The 23,204-nt window shown below is 40.8% G+C and overlaps 1 protein-coding gene across 2 annotated transcripts in view; it reads right to left on the bottom strand.

Annotated features, from left to right (window-relative positions):
• The window catches only part of LOC127416034 (ryanodine receptor 3-like), a 54,724-nt gene extending 31,778 nt beyond the window's left edge, over positions 1–22,946 (bottom strand). For both annotated transcript variants that reach the window (XM_051655114.1, XM_051655115.1), the window contains exons 1-19: positions 22,877–22,946; positions 21,036–21,263; positions 20,554–20,714; positions 20,243–20,402; positions 18,879–18,965; positions 17,929–18,155; positions 16,738–17,557; positions 13,205–13,405; positions 11,958–12,060; positions 11,314–11,448; positions 9,149–9,422; positions 8,872–8,986; positions 6,155–6,287; positions 4,100–4,203; positions 3,770–3,905; positions 2,002–2,185; positions 1,065–1,173; positions 540–660; positions 164–333 (exon numbers count right to left, since the gene is read on the bottom strand). In XM_051655114.1, the coding sequence (XP_051511074.1) occupies positions 164–333; positions 540–660; positions 1,065–1,173; positions 2,002–2,185; positions 3,770–3,905; positions 4,100–4,203; positions 6,155–6,287; positions 8,872–8,986; positions 9,149–9,422; positions 11,314–11,448; positions 11,958–12,060; positions 13,205–13,405; positions 16,738–17,557; positions 17,929–18,155; positions 18,879–18,965; positions 20,243–20,402; positions 20,554–20,714; positions 21,036–21,263; positions 22,877–22,939 (3,531 nt within the window). In that variant the 5' untranslated portion in view covers positions 22,940–22,946. The remainder of the gene's footprint in view (positions 1–163; positions 334–539; positions 661–1,064; positions 1,174–2,001; positions 2,186–3,769; positions 3,906–4,099; positions 4,204–6,154; positions 6,288–8,871; positions 8,987–9,148; positions 9,423–11,313; positions 11,449–11,957; positions 12,061–13,204; positions 13,406–16,737; positions 17,558–17,928; positions 18,156–18,878; positions 18,966–20,242; positions 20,403–20,553; positions 20,715–21,035; positions 21,264–22,876) is intronic.
• Between the last annotated feature and the right edge of the window lie 258 nt (positions 22,947–23,204).

Here is a 23,204-nt window from a genome sequence, read left to right as displayed (position 1 = left end):
ATGGCTTGCATGTGTGTGGGCACAGGCATGCTTCTTATATTAGAGTTCACAGCTAAATGACAAATAGCCCTCTCCTAGACGGGAAATGAAATACTCTAAAATATAAACACAAAGCATGATCAATTCATGACTGTGACTTTTGTTGCTCTCCAGAGCACCCTACCGAATCCATGGAGGCTGATGCTCTCAGGTCTGGCAGGAAGCCGACCTCCAGCAGTTGCAACAAGAAGCTTTGGTCATCAATACCATAAACACGGTCCAGGAAAAGCACCATGGGTGCTTTGTGCTCTGGACAGAAGCTAGCATTCATGTCTGGCTCAGTTACACTGCCATCTAAGCAGAGGAGAGAATTAAACAAAAAGACGTTAGGGTTATAATGACTGTGGAACAAGAAGAACAGATAATGAGACACGTAGGATATAGATGACATAGAGGAATAGCATCCATTCATCATAAGCACATTATAATGACTTTCGGAGATTACATCATGAGATCACATTCTTAGAATCTTTCAAAGATATCAAGTAAAATGCACAAACCTTTGTTCACGACTGGCATTTTAAGTGGAATACTGATAATTCCGACCAAATCTTTTGTGGGCACCAGGGAACGGAGGATGGCACGGATACGCAATGCATCACCTTTGCCTTTGTTAATTAGCTGTAAAAAAGCATCCATAAAATATTAAAGTAAGTATTTGCCTGAGGCCACAGACAGTGTGACAGCACCACCCTGCATAAAAGACCAGTTTAGACCAGCATTTCCATGTTGGTTCAGGATGGTTTATGCTGGTTTGGTGCAGGTCTAGCTGGTCGACCATGTTGTTCACCAGCAAAGAATGCTTATTTCTGATGAGGCTGGTTGACCAAAGGAAGCTGGCTGGTTAAGTTAGTTAAGGAGCCTTGTAGGGACACCAACATTCCAACAACCAAAACACAACATATGCTTGTGACCAGCAATGCTGGTCTTTTCAACAGGGTATATACTCAAGGAAACAAAGTTTTGTCCCCAGCTTTGTCACAGTCTTTTAAATCAATGAAATCTGTCAGAAAAGAAGCACTCACATGCATTTCAGGTGCACAGCGGCCCAGTAGATCAATAAGAGCTGAGTAGAAGGACATAATAGAGTTACCCAAGTGTGCAACCTCCTCCTCCTCTTCATCCTCCCCGACCCTGTCAAAACAGAGAGCAGACTTGCTTATTCTACTGTAAATCATGCTTGCTCATTCATGAGGACAAAACACAATGTTCCTGCTGGGAAAACTAGCTTAAACTAGTCTAAGCTGGTCTACCTGGTCTCCTAGTCTGGCCAAGCTAGGTATCAGCTGGTAGGCTAGCTGATATCCCAGCCTTACCAGATGACAATTGGCCATAACCACCTCAAAAAACAGCAAGACAGACTATGGTTTCTGCCAAAAAACATGGTTACTACAATATTAATGTTATAATACAGTGATGCAATCTAAACACAAGTGATGCTGAGATGCGGGAACGAGTGGACTCGACAGACCTCACCTCCGGATCAAACCCTCCTTTGCACTCCTCAACAGTGACCAAATTACTGTGATGAAATATTTTTTTTTATTCATTTTTATCTATTATTTTAAGTGGTATTAAAGGAAATATTAAGAGTGGAAACAGGAAATCGGATGGGAAAAAGAGTGGGACAAACAGTGGAATTGAACTGGTGTCGCTAGGACAACACTACACATTCACACCGTCTTTACACCCCACACCACTGCAGCGAAACCTACTGTTCAGTTTGTTGTATATTCCTGTGGTTTCACCAAACTATTGGGATGCAAATAGCTGCACTGTGAGGCAGATGCTATTTACAAAGGGATGCAAATAGACACTCTGTTTTTGTTTTTGTTGTAGGACATTTAAAATAAAAACTGAAGAAAATTCAAAATGCTCAAAATGCTCAAAAAAAAAAAAAAAAAATTAAACACCTAACAATGCCAACATAAAGCATATGGAGGGAATTATAACATGTCTTACAAGGGTGTAACCCCTTGGGGTAGGTTGGGCAGGTCTAAGGCAGGATCTTCTGAGATCTTAATGGCTTCCTGCATAGCAGCTAGTAAACCTTGCCCTCCCTCTCCTCTAAGAGCAGGTCCAAAGCACTCCGGACGCCTGATCAAGAGCTTCACCACAACGTTAGCATTCTCTTCAACACTTTCACCTGAGATGACCAGAAAACACACACTAAGAAACATATGCAAAGTTTGCATCATGAGCTTTTATAAAAATTCCTGTAGCTCAACTGGTTGGACATGGTGCTAGCAAAGCCAAGGTCATGGGTTTGACTCCAAGGGAACACATACTAATAAAACAAATACACTATATTGCCAAAGGTATTCGCTCACCCATCCAAATAATTGAATTCAGGTGTTCCAATCACTTCCATGGCCACAGGTGTATAAAATGAAGCACCTAGGCATGCAGACTGCTTCTACAAACATCTGTGAAAGAATGGGCCGCTCTCAGGAGCTCAGTGAATTCCAGCGTGGTACTGTGATAGGATGCCACCTGTGCAACAAGTCCAGTTGTGAAATTTCCTCACTACTAAATATTCCACAGTCAACTGTCAGTGGTATTATAACAAAGTGGAAGCGATTGGGAATGACAGCAACTCAGCCACGAAGTGGTAGGCCATGTAAAATGACAGAGCAGGGTCAGCGGATGCTGAGGCGCAGAGGTCGCCAACTTTCTGCAGAGTCAATCGCTACAGACCTCCAAAGTTCATGTGGCCTTCAGATTAGCTCAAGAACAGTGCATAGAGAGCTTCATGGAATGGGTTTCCATGGCCGAGCAGCTGCATCCAAGCCATACATCACCAAGTGCAATGCAAAGCGTCGGATGCAGTGGTGTAAAGCACACCGCCACTGGACTCTAGAGCAGTGGAGACGCGTTCTCTGGAGTGATGAATCACGCTTCTCCATCTGGCAATCTGATGGACGAGTCTGGGTATGGCGGTTGCCAGGAGAACGGTACTTGTCTGACTGCATTGGGCCAACTGTGAAGTTTGGTGGAGGGGGGATTATGGTGTGGGGTTGTTTTTCAGGAGCTGGGCTTGGCCCCTTAGTTCCAGTGAAAGGAACTCTGAATGCTTCAGCATACCAAGAGATTTTGGACAATTCCATGCTCCCAACTTTGTGGGAACAGTTTGGGGATGGCCTCTTCCTGTTTCAACATGACTGCGCACCAGTGCACAAAGCAAGGTCCATAAAGACATGGATGAGCGAGTTTGGTGTGGAAGAACTTGACTGGCCTGCACAGAGTCCTGACCTCAACCCGATAGAGCACCTTTGGGATGAATTAGAGCGAAGACTGCGAGCCAGGCCTCCTCGTCCAACATCAGTGTCTGACCTCACAAATGCGCTTCTGGAAGAATGGTCAAAAATTCCCATAAACACACTCCTAAACCTTGTGGAAAGCCTTCCCAGAAGAGTTGAAGCTGTTATAGCTGCAAAGGGTGGGCCGACGTCATATTAAACCCTATGGATTAAGAATGGGATGTCACTTAAGTTCATATGCGTCTAAAGGCAGATGAGCGAATACTTTTGGCAATATAGTGTACTTTGAATGCACTATACAGTAAGTTGTTTTGGGTAAAAGTATTTTCCAAATCTAAATGCAAAATGCAAAAATGGGAGCATTAAGTAACCTTCCCATTAACCAAGATTCAAAACATGACTTACTGTCATGTTTGACGACTTATTCATAAGTATGTCCATTATTGAAAAAAGTGTGGGCCTAAACTAACCGTTGACAAAGACAGCAAACCGGAGGAAGGACAAATAGCGCTCTCCCTCTATCGGGTTCCAACCAATGTCTGGATATCCCCTAGCTATGAGCATTGGGCAGTTCTGTAATCCACAGCCTGCCAAATATGTCACCACCTGAAAGCACAGACATGACAAATGCAGAAACTTCAGCAATAGCTTAAATAGATGCATTTGTTATTGGATGCTATAATAATATACATGCTATTATTATTAATGTACACAAGCGAAATTACATTTTTTTTTCTTTGCTGGGAACACCTGAACAAAAACCCCATGTTGCTTTAGTGAATTTGAATGCGAAATTAAACCTTTTCTAGGTCGGGTTCTTCTAGCGCCAGAGCCAGACTGTTGTTGTCCATCACAGAGGAGGCAGCCACGTCTAAAGGTGTGGAGCCTCTCATGGCTTGGCAAGCTGAGGAGATAGTGAAAACAAGATTATTTACATGAGGCCATCAGGGACTAAAAGTTTTAAACAAGTATCAATCGCCAGCAGATGGCAGACTTTCCTCAGCCACTGCAACAACAACATTCTCTTGGTTTTGTGTAGACCATCAGAATATGCTAATCAAGACAAGTATATAGTATATGAACAGTTTTCTGAAGTCATTTCAGTTTGTTTAGTAATTAGAGCCGGTTTTATTTGTTAAATCTATAAACACTGAACATTTTTGTATTGTACATTGAATTTTGCAAGTAAAGGTTCAGTGTGAGCATTTATAAAATATCGCATTTACTCTGTCAAAATCTTCTAAACACCTAAAGGATGTTATGTATATAAATAATTTCTGTATTTTCTTATGTTATTGTTTAAAACTCTACAGTTCAGCATTTTTACAGCATATTTGATTACAATCTTGCTCCCTGACTGAGTTGTGCAGAGCTGTTTAGCTTGCATTACTGAAATTAGGAATGTGATTACTGAAACTGTAGATGTAGAACAATTGCTATACATAATGAAGATATGGTAAAACCTAACATATGTAATATTACATATAAGTGTCTGCTTCACACTAACAGCGAGAATGTTTAACCCAAGAGGCACCCTGGTTTGCAGCTTGTGCCCTTATATTCATCAGATGTGTCATTGATCAGGGGGATAGGGACTATAAAGGGATGAGGAGGCTCTCAGCTGCTCATTTATGTGCTGTTATAGGAAGCGACTCCTGCAGGGTCAGGTGCTCTCAGCAGCACAAGCTATTATTCACAGTCAAAACAGCACACTGTGAGTCAGCTCTGCCTGACCTGCATTCCTGAACAACATTATGTGTGTGTGGGTCAGGTTTTGCTTACATTATGGGGACCAAATGTCCCCACAAGCATAGTTAACCTGAAATCACATACTTTGTGGGGCCAACTGTCCCCACAAGGAAAATGGCTTAATAAACATACAAAATAATTTCTTAATGTTAAAAATGCTGAAAGATCCATGCGAGGATTAGGTTTAAGGGCAGAGGTACGCAGAGGAAAATGTTATTGCTCAAAGGTTGCTCTTTCATAGCTCATGTGAGATGTTTTATTAAACTACCAACTTTGTCTCAAATATTTCGGGCAAAGATTCCTTGGGAGATATATATATATATAAATAATTAAAAAAATAGACATAAATGAGACAATTGTTCACATACAATATGAGTATAGAGCTATCAGATTAAAGTGGATAGCATAGCAGAGATAATTTGGTTACAGAAGAAATTTGATGAGAAATGTTTTAGATCATTTTGAAAACTTTGACTTCTGAATACAGACTTTGGTATATTGGTAAATCAAAGCACAGTTTAAGACATTGTTGAGATTTCTTCTGAAACTCCAGAGGAGACATGTGAAATTACAAGAGAAAAAAAATCTGAAAAGCAGGAGACTTTAACAAAAGTCTCAGTTTGCTCTCCATTTGATCTCATCTGTCAAGCAGAAACAATTGAGAAATTAAAAAGATCTCACTTGTGATTTTAATTTCCTACAGGCAGGGTTAAGAGATGGAAAATATTATTACCTCTGCATAAAAAACATTGTGTCTATGAGATGTTCTTACAGTGAAACAATTGTGTGTGTGGGGGGGCGGGTTTGGGTAGTTTATGAGGACATTTATTTTGGTTACAAACTAGTAATTACAAGGGTATTATGCTATAAATGTGGTTTATGAGGACATTCCTAGTGTCCCCATAATTCAAATCCCTTAAAAAACACACTAAATGATGTTTTTTTGAAAATGCAGAAAGTTTTCTGTGAGGGTTAGGTTTAGGGGTAGGGTTAGGGTTAGGGGATATAATCTATAGTTTGTACAGTACAAAAATATTATGTCTATGGAGAGTCCTCATAAGGATAGCCACACCAACATGTGCGTGCGTGTGTGTGTGTTTGATTACCCAGGCCTACACTGCTGTTCTCCAGGAGGTAGCTCAGGTGGTCAAACATAGCCTTCTGATTCTGTCGGCTGATGCGGCAGAAGTAGCACAGGAAACGACAACAGCTGGCTACCATTTTGGGGAAAGCAATCTCCTGAGAGATAAAAACAGCATTAATTTCATCTCTGCGAAACAGAGATCATTTCCTTCAAACTTCAAATTAATCTTTAACCCTTTTCGCATGTATGTCCTGCACGGCATCTTAATGCAAGCGTATAATGTAACATACTTGAGATATCAAAACATCAACCCAGACTGCTAATCCAGACTGACATTTGAGATGCTCGGCTCCAACACATGCAAATATGTGTTGTCCTTCATTTGAGCAGGATAAATGAACCAAGGGTATCTAGTCACCCTAAATGTTTGGAACCTGTCTCTTGATGTGAGTCCTTAATGAGGCTGCCAAGCAGAAATGAGAAACACCCTGGTGTATGCAGTACTATGTTTGGCATAGTCAGTGGTATTACTGCATAGTCCAGACTCCTGACAAACCCCAAAAAGGACTGGTATGAGAAGCAACATATTCCACCTCTTCTTGTCTTAGCTTTGGCCCGATTGCCACACCTAAGCCATAAGGAGGTATTAAGCTGTTAGATATGGGACATAGTAGGTGATGTATCTGCCAATGTGCTGCAACTATCCTTCCAGTAAAGATTTACAGTTTGGTTTACAGAGGTCAGGTTGAGATGGGTTTGGTCCAACTGAGTCATGGTCATGAGACCAGGTCATGTTTTTATCATAGAATAAATTGGATGACCAGCTGGAACATTAGATTAAAGCATTAGGATCTAAAGTCCTTAGTATTTTGATAAAACTGACAGACTAAACATGATATTAAATATGTGCATCACAACTGAAGTCACATTAGCATAATATATCAAATCAGCAAATCACACAAACAGAACATACAGTAACAGTTTCATTGGGATGTGCCAAACAAAAAAAATTAATAACTGACTTGACTAGGACAAGTTGTTGTGTTCAAAAGAGTGAACAAAATGTAGGAGTCTCATGCAGGGATGGGAATCATAAGGAATTTACCGATTTTGTTACACTGCAAAAAATGATTTTCAAGACGAGTATTCTTGTCTTGTTTTCCAGTAAAAATATCTGAACATACTTAAAACTTTTACTTGACTAACAAACTGGCATAACATTTTAAGTCCAATTGTTTTGAGAGAAATCCAACCAAATTTAGTGAGATTTTTGCTTAAAACAAGACAAAACTGCTTGCCAGTGGGGTAAGAAAAATAAACTTAATTCAAAGGGTAAACCAGTTTATTTTTCTTACCCCATTTGCAGATTTCTTTTCTTGTTTTAAGTCCAAAGTTCACTAAGTTTGCTTGACAAGTAAATAAATCATGTTTTAAGAATGTTTAGATAATTTAACAGGAAAACAAGACAAAATTACTTGTTTGGAAAATCATTTTGCAGTGTTCCAGTTCCTCTAAATGATTCTGGTTCCTTAATGGATCCATTAATGATTCTTTAAGTAATTTTAAGGAAGAAATATTAGGAAATAAGTGTAATTCTTAATGGATTTACTGCCCTCAGAGCTATACATTTTGAAGTGTAGATTCAAAAGGACCGACTCATAAGAGTAATTCACTTCAGGAATAGGGCAACAATGTTTGTGCTGAAGATTCAAAAGAACTGGCTCATTAGAGTCATTCATTCAGGAATCGGACTGGTCGCGTGGACTCTACACTGGTCACCCTGTAAGTTTTGCATTACTTATTAAGTAGCAGTGTTGCAGTGCCAAGGAATAGTAGTGCTGGAAGCACTGTCGGAGTATTTAAGCATGGTGTTGCATCCGAATCGGCAGAATAATACACATTAATACACATTCGAGAACCATTAATGGAACCGAAAGTCTTGAAAAAAAAAACTGAACCAGTTCTGAATAAGAGTTTTCAGTTCCCAACACTAGTCTCAAGAAATGATTTTAAAAGACACATTTTTAGCAAAAATTAGCATTTTAAAATGCAATGCTCATGGTGTCAGATGTTGAAAAAAAGCAGTGCGAGATATAACACAATGCTAAACAGCCGACTGAATGTGTAGATAACATAAAAAACTGCACAGGCTGAATCCAAGAATGCTCAACCCTTCATTAGCAGTAGTGACAGATATTCAAAAAACATACAGGCTGAATGTCTATAACTTTTTTATTGAACAAAATTTTCATAGTCATATGCAAAATGGAGACCTACAGATAATGCAAAATAATGGGCATTGCTCACAATTATAGTAGGTGATTTGAATTCCGAAAAACATTGCTATGAAATTTGTTACACGTGGTGTTTTCATGGCTGTAGTGGCAGTGCTTTAAAAGGGATTCATTTAGAGATGCAGCTTCTTAAAGAAAAGGGCTGACAGTCTGTACTGACACTCTAACAGCATGCTAAAGTGCAATACATTCTAAGCATGCTAAAATCTTCTGAGAGAAGTTGCATCTCCAGTTCATTCCCTTTAAAGCACCACTGGAAAAAATACTAAAGCTCAAACTAAAATGAGAAAAAAATCTATATAAACTGGTCAACCTCAATAATTGACAAGTCAGTTGGTGGGTGACTATTGTAGTCAACCATCTTGACCCATTACACCCAGTTCAAGAGCATACCCCAAAAAAGTAAACACATACAGCCATTCATTTTGAGCAACCCATAACCCACCTTATTCTTGTCTTCTCCCAGCACATTAACCATGACCTCCATTACCGTCTCGTGCATGCCAAGAACACGCATCAGATTTGGATGCTGGTAGAACACTTTGTTGTTCATGATGTCCCTAGGTGAGAGAGTGGGAGTGCATGAGTACCACTTTATTGGATGGAAATGTAAATTGTGGGATGTGAAACCCATAAAAAAAAATAGAAGACCAAATTAGGCTATCAAAGAATGACATGATCTAGAATGACAGAACGCAGAGCTCTGCACTTGACTCCCTTACCCTAGGCCGTCAATCATGAGCTGACCCTCCTCTTCCCCCATGCGGACGCTAAGCAGTGAGCGGATCTGGCCCAGTGAGGCCAGCAGGTTGATAGCGTCCCCTACAGACTTGGCACTGATGGTGTAGCTCTTCTTCAAGGCCCTGAGCAGCTCACCGATGCCATCATATTGCCTCCTCAGGAGGCTGAACATGCTGCGTACAAGTGCTGGGTCTTGGATCTTGCACTCCTGTGCCCAGCTGACTATCGTCTTAGATATCAATTCCTTCAGGTTGGCTAAAAGAAAGAGAAAGAGTAAGACGCAAATCTATTTAGATTATTTTTCTTTGTTTTCCCATCAGTTTTTTTCTTTCTTAGTAATTTAGCAATGAATATGGATTCATACTGTAATTGGTGCACTACCAAACAATTTTTAGATTATATATTAATACACTCTCCTTTCACAGGGTTTCCCTTTTTGACCAATGAATTTCCATGACTTTTCCATGACCTTTCCAGGCATTACTGATTACTGGAAATGGAATTTTAAAAATCCTTTTAACTGATTGACCGATTGGCAAATGAATCATTTGAAACAACTTATAAACCATTTTTACTAATTCATGGAAAAGAACCGACTCATAAGAAGGTTTCAAGCACAAAAACTAACATCAGAAGTCTTGCGTGAAAGTTTTACTCTACAGAAGCTCTACACAAGAGCAATATGTAGGTGAATAAATATTTTAGAGCAGAGCAAAACTAGAAAAATGTATATTTTCACTAAATAAATTCCCATGACTTTCTAAGACTTTTAAGATTTTATTAATTTCCATGACTTCTTCACGCCTGAAAAACACCATTTTAAAATTCACTGAAATTTCCAGGTTTTCCATGTCTGTGGGAAGCCGGTTTCAAATCCATTACTATGTTAGTCTACATGTGTTTTAATGTCATAACTTGTCCATATCCTATATGACATGCACTACTGGTCAAAAGTTTGGAAAAACTTGACTGGATTTATGTTTCTCATGATCTTAAAAAGCCCCAGAACGAAAGCATCTATGTTTAGGTCAGAATGGGGTGGGTTAGTTAGTCAGTCAAGGTTTAACTTCATCAACAGAAATTATAGACCAGCACTGTTCACTGAAACCAAGGCTGGGATCATTGCATAATACATTTTTCATGTTAAAGCATGATTTCTAGCACAGCTAACACATTTTACCCAGAGAGACATTTAAAAGCTATACTCTAGTTTGTGCTCAATATGTTAAGACCATTAGTGTATGTAGTTACATCTATCTTAATATTTTCTATTCATATATTGCCCCTGCATGCAGTTCTTATAATAGTCCAACATCTGCAAATTACATTCATTTTAATACGTACCCATCTGCCCATCTCTGGTGATATGATTTAGTGTCTATATTAGCATTCTTGGCATCATAGAGAAAATGCCCTTTCACGCTCATTTGCAGCTAAGTACTGGCTACATTTAATTTTGGAGGCAATAAAGCAAATACAGTATACAGTAGAAATGGCTCTACTGATCAGATTTGCTGATATTTTTGATGACAGTTAATTACTTAATATCTACATTACATAATTTTTGGTTCATAGAGTGCAGTGAACAACATCTTGCACTGCATTTCTTAATAACTTAAAGGGATAGTTCCCCAAAAATGACAAAAATTGAATCATCATTTATTCTTTAAAAGGAGACATTATGCAGTTTGTTAGTCTCAGGCACCATTCACTTTCATCTTTCTTCCATACAATGAAAGTGAAAGGCGATCATTCTGCCTAATATCTCCTTTTGTGTTTCACAGAAGATAGAAAGTCATACAGGTTTGGAACAACATGAGGGTGAGTACATGATGATTTTTTTTTTTTACCCCTTTAAATATTGTTTTACAGTACAGCCCACTTACAGTACTTAGAAGAGCAGCTAAGCTTTGAAATGTACCTTTAAGCACATTCGGTACAAATGAAATTATTTCTCCTCTGCTAAAAAGTTACCTAGAAAAATATTTTCTTAAATAATGTTTGCGCATATTACTGGTAATTTAGAATGCTCTGACCCTCAGGAGGCAGTCTTTGTAATCGGATACAACAAAATAGAGGATATAAAGACAAACATCTGTAAGAAATAGAAAATGTTTAAAGAATTTGGTAATGATAAGAGTCTTACTCGGAGCAGCCTGTACTTGCTCAGTTGGTTCTTTCTCAGTTTTTTGAGGACGACCTTTTATCTTGTATATTATAGCCATCAGACGGCCTTTAAGAGATGTGTCCTGTTCCTCCTCCTCCTTTTCCATTGGAATGCCTGCATATACACACGCACAAAAAAAAAAAACTATTTATGTGTCTTTTTAAATGAACTCCACTGGCATTTCTATGTGAACACATACTGTATGAGCAGTTGACATTAAATACTTTTGGGATGTTAACATATCCTGCTGTGTGTCATCTGTTTTTAACAGCATTTTGCTAATCATTTTAGAATTATTTTCCATGCAGTTTTAATGACAAATTGAGAGACTACACATAATATTTGTACTTTTAAAAATTCATGCAACACTACAAGACCATGTGAAATGAACTAGTGCAGCCCAAAGGTAATAAATGGAAAATTCTTAAAAGAAATGGTGACAAGTTGCAGCACCTAAATTATACACGTTCCCTTATGCAAATGAATCCACATATAAATTTTAGTCTAAAACTTTTATGTTGATTTAAACTAAATTTAATGGGTATGTGGCTATTTATCAACTACCAATATAGTAAAAATTTTAAAAGTTGGAGATGAAGAATGGAGAGAATGGATAAATATACCACAATGTAGTCGCAGGTCATCATGGAAGCCTTGGAGCTCATCTTGCAGCTCCTCAGGGCAGGCGCAATCATCATCAACACTGAAGTTCAGCAACATGTTTATCTGTAGTGTAAGGTATGTGTTTGAACATTAGTTGCTTTGGGAAAAAGCATTGCTTCTCAACAAAAAAAAAAAAAAACTAATATGAAAAATTTCTGATTTGAAATGAGATAGGACATGAAATATAGATTTCATAAACCTAACCTTTCACTGAGATTATGTAACATTCTAATGGAAATCAGCTGTATCTGTAAGGGACCTTTCTGTTGCCCTGGTTATAGAAACAGTCAAGTTTATTTCCAAAATGACTGCACAATGAGCCAAGTATGACTGTGTGGCAACACACAGCTCCAATGCCATCATTAAGTTTATTAAGATAATAAGATTAATTAAGTCTATTAATCTTATTATCTCACACTGGACTGTCATATTCTCTCTTAACAACACTGGCAACTGACTATCAACCGACAGCCTGAATGTCAATACAGTACAATACAACCTACTGTACATTTTATATATACTATATATACTATTTTTTTTTATTGTATAATGTGTATTCTATATTGTGTGTATTGTATAATGTACATTGTATGTTATTATTTGTATATTGTGTTGTGTGTAATTATGTGTATATTAGATTTTAAATTGTGTTGTGTAAATTTGATGTTTATTGTCTCATTACTGTCACGATTGCTATGTTGCTCGGAACTGCACCCAAGAATTTCACACACTATTGCACTTGTGTATATGGTTGTGTGACAATAAAAGTGATTTGATTTGATTTTTGATTTTTCAGTGGCTGAAAGAGAGGTGTAATTAAATTTGAAAAAACATGAATAATTAAAAAAAATCATTTTGACTCAGTCTTGGACCACCAGAGCTGTGCTAAGCACAAATCAGATGAGAATGAAGTCAAGACCTTGGCACTGGATTAGCACCGTTCAGATCTTTTCCCTTACATCCTCCAGTGAAAGTCAAATATACTGTACGTTCTGATGCCAGGTTGTTTAATCTCTTGTTCCCATCCAAGTATGCATTTAGAAATGAGTAATAGTCATTCAAAGGTCATCTCTAAAGATTATGAGGACCATTGCATTCATTCTGAGGTACATTAATGCTGTTATTTGAAAAAATTGTTGAGGAACGTTGAGGGCCTGAGGTAGTCAGAGTTATCCCAGAAGAGGGGTGGTCTATGTAGAAGGTTTACCTGCTCTTGGGGAGGTGAGCGGAACTCCTTAGTCTTCTTGGCAGTAACAGCGGCTGACATGTTGAGGGCTTGCATCAATTCGTTGTAGCGAAACTTCTGGTTGAACTGGAGCTTGGACACAAAATCATCTGAGAAGGCGACGATGGCCTCAATGCGCTGCTTCAATTCACAGTCACAGAAGTAGTGCAGGAGCTCGCACATCTGCAAAGCAAACAAACAAACAAATCGTAACACAAAATCAAAAAAGTATCGTTTATTTTTTGAAAAAGCACCATGATCACAAAGGAAGTTGCATGCTGCATTTCCCACCAGACATTTTTGCATCGGTTTCAATGTGTTTACCTTCCCATGTGGCTCGACCAGCAGCGCATTGCTTCAGCAGTGTGAGAGACCTGGGTTTGTATCCATGTTGAAACTAGGAAGTAATCGTGTTCGCTTAATCAGTGACGAGCGTGATTCAGAGGTTGCACTTTTCCCTCTAACATTTGATTTTTACTCCACTAATGGTAAAGTTTAGGTTTGGGTTTAGGTTGCAGGGTAGAGTCCATAAAATATGCATTCCTTTTCCCTGTATTACATCTTGTACAGCTGAAAAGAACTCGCTTCACAATTAGCTTTTGGCGACCTCTCCTGGACATAAATGACACGTGCCTATATGCCCAACAGCACTTATCGCTTTGGCCATTGTGGGCAGTGTTTGAAATTTTGGTAAGCAAACTGATTTTTGCTAAAGAAAAGTCGACCTACTCTTTCCAATCTCATTGTGAGATCAGGCTGGAAAAAGACCAGTATTACCAGCATATGTTGTGTTTTGGATGCAGGTCTTATCCATCTTAACCAGTAAGACTACCTTGACCAAAAAGACCATTCTGGTCAACCAACATCAGTTTTGCTGGTGAACAGCATGGCATCAAACCAGCTCTTACCAGCATAAACTAGTCTAGGCCCTTTAAGCAGGGGTGCTGGCTTCTACAGAGTTGAGTTTTTGAGAGGCGCATCGTCATCAAGACTGAGTCCAACTCCAAGCCGTGAAAAGAGATGCTCTGAACCGGGGAGAGCTTGCTCTTTTCCCAGTTGACCCGAAGCCCCAGCCGGCTGAGGTGCGTGAGCACCAGGTCCCTGTGCGCACACAACACATCCTGAGAGTGAGCTAGGATTAGCCAGTCGTCGAGATAGTTGAGGATGCGGACGCCCACTTCCCTTAGCGGGGCAAGGGCTGCCTCTGTGACCTTCGTGAAGATGTGAGAGGACAAGGACAGGTCGAAGGGGAGGACGGCGGTCATCATGACGGCCGTGCGCACCAGATATGTGACCCAGGGAACAAGAAAACCGCTCTTTTGTTGAACTTTTGGGTACCGCAGCCTCTTGGGCATGCGGCGAAATAAAATGAAACAAAAGATTCTCCTCTCGGCCCTCCACCGAGGGGTGGAGTGGTCTGTCCACCAGCTCCAGAGTAGTGGGTCTCCTTGTCCCTGGGTCACCCATCTCAGGGGCGCTTCGAAGCCTTCCTTGGGTTCTTGGCGGCAGGCCATGGGATGAGTGGCGTCTGCTTCCTGCAGTGGGCTCTACGCTGGGGCTGGGCCGGGGGGGTGGGCTGCAGTGGAGCCGGTGTTGTTGCTGCAGGAGGATGCCCTTGGCGACGAGCAGACAGGGTGCGGGGTCTTGAGCCGTGCCGGGGCAGGATGTGTTGAATACCCTCGTGCAGCTCTTTTAGCGCCTTGGCTTGGTGTACCTGCAGGAGAGCCATGGCGTGCAGGGCAGAGGCAGCTTGTCCAGCGGCACCGTAGGACTTAGCCGTCAGAGATAACGTAAAGCTACAGGCCCTGGACGAGAGCTTCGGGCGCCCGCACCAGGTAATTATAATTATAATAATTATAATTTTCTTTATTTATACAGTGAAATTCTTCTTTTTTCACATATCCCAGCTAGGCTGGGGTCAGAGTGCAGGGTCAGCCATGATACAGCGCCTCTGGAGCAGATAGGGTCAAGGGCCTTGCTCAAGGGCCTAACAGTGGCATCTTGGCAGTGCTGGGGCTTGAACCCCCGACCTTCTGATCAGTAACCCAGAGCCTTAACCGCTGAGCTACCACTGCCCAGGTGGTGGTGTTCTGCGGGCACAAGTGCACCGTCAGCGCCTTATCCACCTGGGGGATCAACGAATATCCCCTGGCCAACCCACCACCGAGGGTAGTGAGAGCGGGGGAGCTGAAAGACCGGGATTGGGTAGTAAAAGGTGTCCCCCCGATCTCGTCAGCTCCTCATGCACCTCCAGGAAGAAAGGGACTGGGGTGGGGCGCGGCCGTGAGTGGCGCTCTGGGCCCAGGAACCAATAATTGAGCCATGAGGGTTCAGGGGAGAGTGGAGGGTTCCGCTCCAGCCTGACGCTCGCGGCCGCCTGGGAAAGCATGCCTCTCCGCGTTGGCTTGAGACTGGGCGAACATACCCGAAGGAGGAAGCCCAGCTGAAGCCTCCGCATCAGACTGGATGAACCCGCTCTCCAATGCTGCGTTCGAGAGCTCATCGTCTTCCCAGGCTCTGAATAAGAGGTCGAACTCGCCCTGAGACGAGCCGGCGGTCTCATCTGAGAGCTCGATTGGGGCAAGCGAGCGTGCTGAGGAATGGGAGGTCTGTGGGGTTACCCGGCGGAGGTGCTCCCATTGAAATCCCCGACGCAGCCTCATAGCCGTAGGTAGAAGGACCGAGGCATTGCCATAGTCATGTTTTCGCAATGAGGACATGACCCATCCACAAACTATGTCTCCGCGTGGGCAGCGCCCAGACATGTAAGACAGCTATTGTGGCTGTCAGAAGCGGAGAGATAACGACCGCAACCAGGAATAATACACAAACGGAAGGGCATCTTTAAAAAGACATTCCGTGAGTGCCACTCTTTTAGTTAGAAAATATACTCTTTTAGAATATACTCTTTTTGTTCTGCTGAAGCGCCCAGGAGCGTTCTCTGCACTCCACGGGTGCAGAGGGGGAGAAGCCGCTGAAATGCACCGTAGATCCAGCAGTTTGAGGTGAATAGTAGCGAGATTGAAAAAAAGTAGTAGATTGAATTCAGTGCACTGAACGCAACCGCTCGGCTCCGAAGAGAAAATCTGAATGAGTGGTTGCAAGCCAGCTCCTTTTATACCCGTATGTCTGGGGGAGTGGCATGCAAATTCCACTCGCCAATTCCCAATGGCCTTTTTTCAAAATCAGAGGTGTTTGGGGCTCCCAAGAGTGACCCCTAGTGTCACTACATCAACACAACGTCGAGTGACAGATAGGGAACTTCAGTATACACGCCCATAATGTTCTATTGTAGTTTTTGACCGAAGCTTTCCCAAACAATATTGTCAACTCCTGGCCTGTCATGGCAATGTGAGTGCTTTTAAGTAGTTGTTGAATAGATGGAGAGATTTCCTAAAATGCTGTTGGTGTTGACAGGATTTATTTTTTTTAATGGAGTGTGAACACTACTTTTTTCAGAAATATACATGTGGACAAGACCTCAGTGTGTAACGAGATTCCAGGTCATCACTCACCTGCCGTTTGACTGATTCTGGCAAGCTCTTCTCCAGAAGGCCTTTAGGAAGCAGCTTGGCATCTTTACTCTCCTCCTCCCCTGCCTCCACATCCTTCTCCTCAATACTGCTGGCCTCCTCTTTCTCAGCTCCCTTTTCTGCCACTGTTAGCTGCTGCTCCTCCTCTTTACCGTCCCCAAACACACTGGGGTCTATGAGGAGCAGGATGGTCCTCACCTCCTCGCTGGTCAATGCCCCCATGATTAGCAGAGCGCCAATCAGCTTGAGAATCGGCACAAACTGATACTCCACACTTCCGCCTACGGGATCACGAATGTGGGAGCCTCCGCCCTGAACTGCCTCCGTGAGCATGCTGATGGCTTTCTCCTTCAGGATACCCAGAGAGATCTGTGGGCTGAAGAGTGGCTGTTCACGCTTGGTGGTAATGAAACAAGGAGGGGAGAAGTTCAGACGGGGAGTGAGCGAGGTGCTCAGGCCCACTCCAGGGAGAGAATGATGCTTGGAGTCATCAGGGAAGAGGCGAATCCTGCGAGTCTCATCTGTGACAGGGATTATAAACTCGTTGTTCATCATGAGATGCGCCTCTTTACCTGTCTCCAAGTGAATGCTGATGAGAACATCGTAGAAGCCTTCACGGAGCTGACCAGTCAGATATTGGTTGTCAATGGTGTACAGGAGCTGCGACTGATCAAGATGGCTACAGAGGGCGTGAGCTACACGGGTGTTGCCCAAGGCGCACAGGGCACAGAATAGCTTTAAAGTGTGATAGAGAAACTGCCGCAGGTCCTCATGTTCTGATAGCTCCATGATGTCTATACATCTACAGTTACACAAAAGAGACATGGTTTTATCTTCTTTTGAGACTTTGGGTTATGGTCTTCATTCGAGTAATTCAGCAAAGGAGCCAATGATGACTGAGGCTAACATTCTGCCTAACATCTTTTTTGTTCCTTGGAAGAAAGTCATACAAGTTTGGAACATGTGTGAGTAAATGATTAACATTATGACATCATTTTCATTTTTGGATAAACTATCCCTTTAATGAAAATGTAAAAATGCTACAATGCTTACATGAGGGTTAGGTTTAGGGTTAGGGTAAGGCCATAGAAAATATAATTAGCTTAGTTTAAAAAAGTCAATGGAACATGCCAACCATGATGTGTGTGTGTTTGTGTTTGAGTAAGACATCACCTGTTCTCCTCGGGGATATACACTGCCATCATCTGCAGGGGCTCCAGACACTGCACCACCCAGCCATGCCTCTCACTCACCCGGGCCATCTCCACTGACAGGAAGGTGTTGAGCATCCTGCTCCACAGGACAGACACAATTGTCTGCACATCCAGCCGAGGGGGACACTGGGGCTCCGGGTTCCTTTGCAAGCTCTTGAAGATGGCTGAAGACAGAGGCATTGCATCCTGTGTGTGGATTGATGGAGATCATGTCAGTAAATTAAACTTGTGTGAATTCAAAAGGGAGGACTTTTGTGGTATTACAGCACAAAAACCTGAGTCTTATTCACTAACCACCCACAATCCATCAGATGCTAAATGCACTGAAATAGCACCATAAGTATTTAAATTAAGTAAATATCATTCTTTTGAGTGCAAACAGTCCTTCTTTCTATGTAAATAAGGATTAGTATTATAGACTGCATCTTATTCACAAAGCACTACTTGGCTGCTGCAGTTAACATTGTGCTATTACTGGAAAGCAGATGGTAAATATAATTTTATTAAAAAGAAATGTGTGTACATTTTCTTTTGATCAAGGCAGCATTAATTCATCAAATTATGATCAAATGATGGAGAAGATATATGGGCAAATATCCAGAGCAGTCGAGTGCACTTTTGCCATTTTAAAGAGCTGATTCACATTTCTGGATTGCTGTGGTTTAGCAATAGTGTCCAGTTCTAGTGAAGTGTACTGGATCGTGGCAGTCTGCAGTATCCTCCACCACATAAATTAGCATTTAGAACTGACCCGCAAAATGAAACCTGATTTGCATAATTCCTTATGTGTATTTGAAAACAATGCACATACTGTGTGCATATCAACCACACTAAAACACATTTTTAGGAAAACCCTTCACAATGTTGAAATTAAATATAAAATATTATATCTAAACAGTGTTTACTTACTGGGACTTTTGGAAACTCAAATTGGAACAGGTTGGGACTTGTGGGTTGCACAAACACAGCAGGGAACAGCTTTGTGTTAGGTTCAACCTAAGAGAAGGCAGACGAAAGCATAAGAGGTTAAATCTATTCTGATTAGCAGTTTTGTAGCTTACTTGCTCTACTTGGACAAGCGAGTGTTGTGCACTACTTAGGATTCATGTAAATCCAGTCTGCTTAGACATGATACAACCTCTAGATACTTGTTATTGGCTCTTTCTGGCAGTGTTTCAAAATCAGAGCCTCAGGCAAACTAAGACAAGAATCAGCACAGAGCTTCATTATAGTTACATTGTGCTGCCCATTATTGATAAGAAAAATAGATAAAACACCTAAGACTGAAATAATCTACAAAACAAAGTTTTAATGGAGTCTGTACGTTAAGCAAATTTATTGCTGAAGTTTAATACTTAGAGGCTTTGAGGCTTAAAACAAATCCCTAACCAGAATGTTTGAGGAATATCAACACAGTGGACACCAGAAAGTGGCTTATTTTTACGAGAAAACAGTGTTCCGGGTTTACATAAACTGTATAGGCGGCATACACTTTACTCCTGTATATATGTGGCTCGGTCAGTAAGCAGCTTTTTCCACAGCAACGTAATTTTCCCGTGACGCCTGTGTAAATAAAAAACATGGGATCCAAGAAAGACTTTGCTATTTTAATCTCCGTTGCTTTGCTTTATTTCCAGATGTTGTTGCTGTGTTTATTTCCTTAACTTTCTATTGCGACCTGCAGCGGAATTTCGATGAAGTAATGGAATTTCCCTCTTAGGTAAAACTCCCGGATTTCCCCAGTGTACCAGCACACATGCGCGAACATGAGGGACAGTCGCTATTATACACTGGTGTGTATAAATGGGTATAGATTTTAGTGTATGTGATTTTCCCACTGCACTCCCAGAAAAGTTTAAATCTTTCCGCTGTTTTGACATGTTGTTGGGCTCCATCCTATGACATTTGTTATCCCGATCTGTTCCAAGCAAGCGCACTCTTCAAACACTCATCAGAACGGCGTTTATGCATTTACATGACCACATTAAGCCGTGTTCTCCGAGAGAGACCAAGGTGTGTTAAACCGCTTTCTCTTAATCCCTTAAACGGCATACGGAAATCAGGGTTCTAGTTTACATGACGTTTCAGAATGCCGCTTTCTGATAAAACTCTGGAATCAACCGTTTTCTTAAGTGCATATAAACGTGGTCAGTAGTACTGCCTTCCAAGCCCTGTAATTATCTCTGATTCGGCCTGCATGGGATTTTGTAAACCTTCACTCACCTATTTGAAATAATTGTTCTATTCTGTTACAGGTTGAGAGGTGAGATTACCTGGTAAGCAGTCGGCAGCTCCCTGCCATTGGCAGTGAAAGAGACCAGGCCTGAGGCCAGATCTATGAAGCAGCCGATCTCCAAATCAACATTACTACAACCTGTGGAGCTCCTGACAATGTCGCCAGCACACACCATATAACAGTTACTCCTCCTCACACTGAGTTAGGAGAGACGACAAAAGAGACAACAAAGAGAATTAACAAAGAGACAACCAAGAAAATTGATATGACCAATATTTCTGGTCTATCAGAATATATTAGAATATCAGATGTTGATGTTTAGTGGAGATAGGGTGTCTAGGAATCAACCTTTCATGAACACGTCCCCGCTCGTCTCCCAGTGTTACGGTGACTGTGCGAACTTTGCTGAGGCTGAAATGTTTGCTGTAGTAGTGGTAATCTGGTGTCACCCAGCCCACCCATACTGATGATGGGTCCTGTCCAGCAAACACTTTCACAGAGTAGAAGTACTGAAACACAAATATATAAATATGCAAAATGAGCATGATAATAAGGTTCTTTTAAGGTACTTTTCTCAAATAAATAGGTAAAAAGTAAAAGAAAAAAGTAGCTCGACTGATAGAGCACAGCACAAGCATTGCTAAGGTCATGGCTTGATTTTCAGGGAACACATACTGATAAAATGTATAGCTTGAATGCACTGAAAATTGCTTCGGTTAAAAGTCTTTTCCAATTACATAAGTAAAAACATTGGTTGCAGTTTCCAAGGTGTGAAGTTACATATTTTGCGTGCTTTCACCTTTAGAAAATTGTTGACTTTGCATTTTTACCTTTGTAATGCTGCCATAATCAATCTGTCCTCTATCATCTCTCTTGGCTCTTTGGTCCTCCACTATCAACTCATTGATATCAGTGATCTTCCATGGGCCAGAGTTGAACTCAACCGGCATGCTCAGACGACAGCAGATCATGTCGTCATTGCTTGTTTGGGTACCAAACGTCTTGTGTGTCACCTTTAGACATGGAGGAGTATCCACAGTCCCATCTATTCTGGTAACCTTGACACAAAAGGATGTCAATTAAAGATAGGACACAAGAGAAGTGGGAAAACCCATTCAAATTATCTAGAATTAATTCGGACAGTCTAATGACATGGATGACTGTTTGTTTTTGTTAGTTTGTTTGTTTTTAACACTATTCCAGGCTACTTTCATGGTGAAATTCAGGTAATATAATAAATGGTGAAACAACTAAAACTCTATATAAGACGTTAAAGGTGCCCACAGTATCTAATTTCCTCATTTAAAAAGTAGAAGTTGTTATTTTGAAACATATGTAGAAAATCATGAGCACTCACATGAGATGAAGACTCCAGTCATATCAGTAGCCTAACAAAAGCTGTTAGGATGAGATGCATTAACATATAGGGCTTTATTTTCGTGAGTGTGAAAAGCGCAGCATTACACACAACAACGCGTGCTGTCTTATCTGATTTTCGTGTGAGTGCTAATTCTGAGTGCAATTTTCGTCCAGCGCAAAGCGCAAGTTGTCGTGGGTAGGAGTGTTTGCGCTCTCTGTGGGTGTATGCACGCAAACTGTGGGTGTAATGTATGTTAATGAAGTGCCGCAAAGCACAGTTTGCTATTTTCCTGAGATATAGGTCATTGTGCAAAGACATTTCAAAAGCAGGTTTGTTTTCAGTGTAAAGTCTAAATTCAGTTCCTACATTTGCATTTTGGAAATTCCACCTGAAAATATAGTGGAACATCAAATTATGTACCTAACGATCGAGTTGTGGCCGTCTTATGAAAACAAATTATGAGATTTGTGTTAAACTATTTATAAGTCATGGTTTATTTTTCAGTTATTATTGTTTATATTTACAATTGTATTTATGATCTAAACTGTATTGGTATTTTTCTACCTGTTGTCATAGAGTGATTTTTAAGTCACTGCAAAAGGGGCTGGTGGAAAAAGTTGGAGAGGATAAAATGTTTGGATCTGGTATAGATTTTTTTGACCATTTCATTATTTTTAATTACATATTCATTTTGTTTGAAGTGTAATTTGAATTTAGAAATACTTTTGGTTTCAATATATATATATTTTTTTGTGTGTTTCAATAAATTGATTACATTTTTCAAAATCAAAATCGTCCTGTAGATGTGAAGTGCGTGCAGATACAGTCAATATTAATACGCTACTAGCCATGATTTGTGTGTCAGTGTATGAAAATTATTAATAATACTTACATCCAAATCCTGAAGAGAATAAAATTTAAGCATATAAAAGAAGCGTGCCTATATTTCTATTATTCTAATTAATTGCATATAGTCCATTAACACTACAAACTTCTTATGAATGGGCTGTCTTTGTTTATTTCTCTGGTACTTGACAGGGAATGGACTATCTAATAGGATGCAGATACTGCAATAACCAGAGAACAACCTCCAAATTTAATTGCCCTTAATCCAGCCCAGTAGCATGTTGCACATGTGATTTCGCCAAACCCACTTACACCTAGACTTAATACATGCTTGCAAGAAAATACCAAAACTTCATGGCCATGCCTACTGACTTTGCGCTTATGGCATAGCGCTGCGCTTGCTGCTAGTGCTCTTAAAATAGGGTCCATAATATCTTATAGTCCTAGGACAATGTCTAACTGTACCTCAATATGGGGATGTTCCTCTGGCACATTAACAAATGTAGGCAAACGTTTACTGAACCACATGGTGACCTCTCGATTCATATTAACAGCAAAAGGTTCAAAGCCCTCCTGAAGGCCACACATAGTATAGTACTTAAAAGTACTAGCATCCTTCCCTAAGTTCATGCGGCCAATTTGGGAACGACCAAGGCTGCACACTGGGATGAAACCTAGGGGAAAAAAGGTCAGTGTAAGGTCAATGTAGGTTAAAAAGCTTGAAGTAGAAAGGTTAGGTTGACTGGTTAAGAAATTTGATGACCATTTAAATGAAAGGGATAGTTCAACAAAA

Source organism: Myxocyprinus asiaticus, chromosome 25, assembly GCF_019703515.2.
Source record: "Myxocyprinus asiaticus isolate MX2 ecotype Aquarium Trade chromosome 25, UBuf_Myxa_2, whole genome shotgun sequence".
NCBI lineage: Eukaryota > Metazoa > Chordata > Actinopteri > Cypriniformes > Catostomidae > Myxocyprinus > Myxocyprinus asiaticus.
The sequence above is the reverse complement of the archived record's forward strand: the minus strand, read 5'-3'. Positions and strand labels throughout refer to the sequence as shown.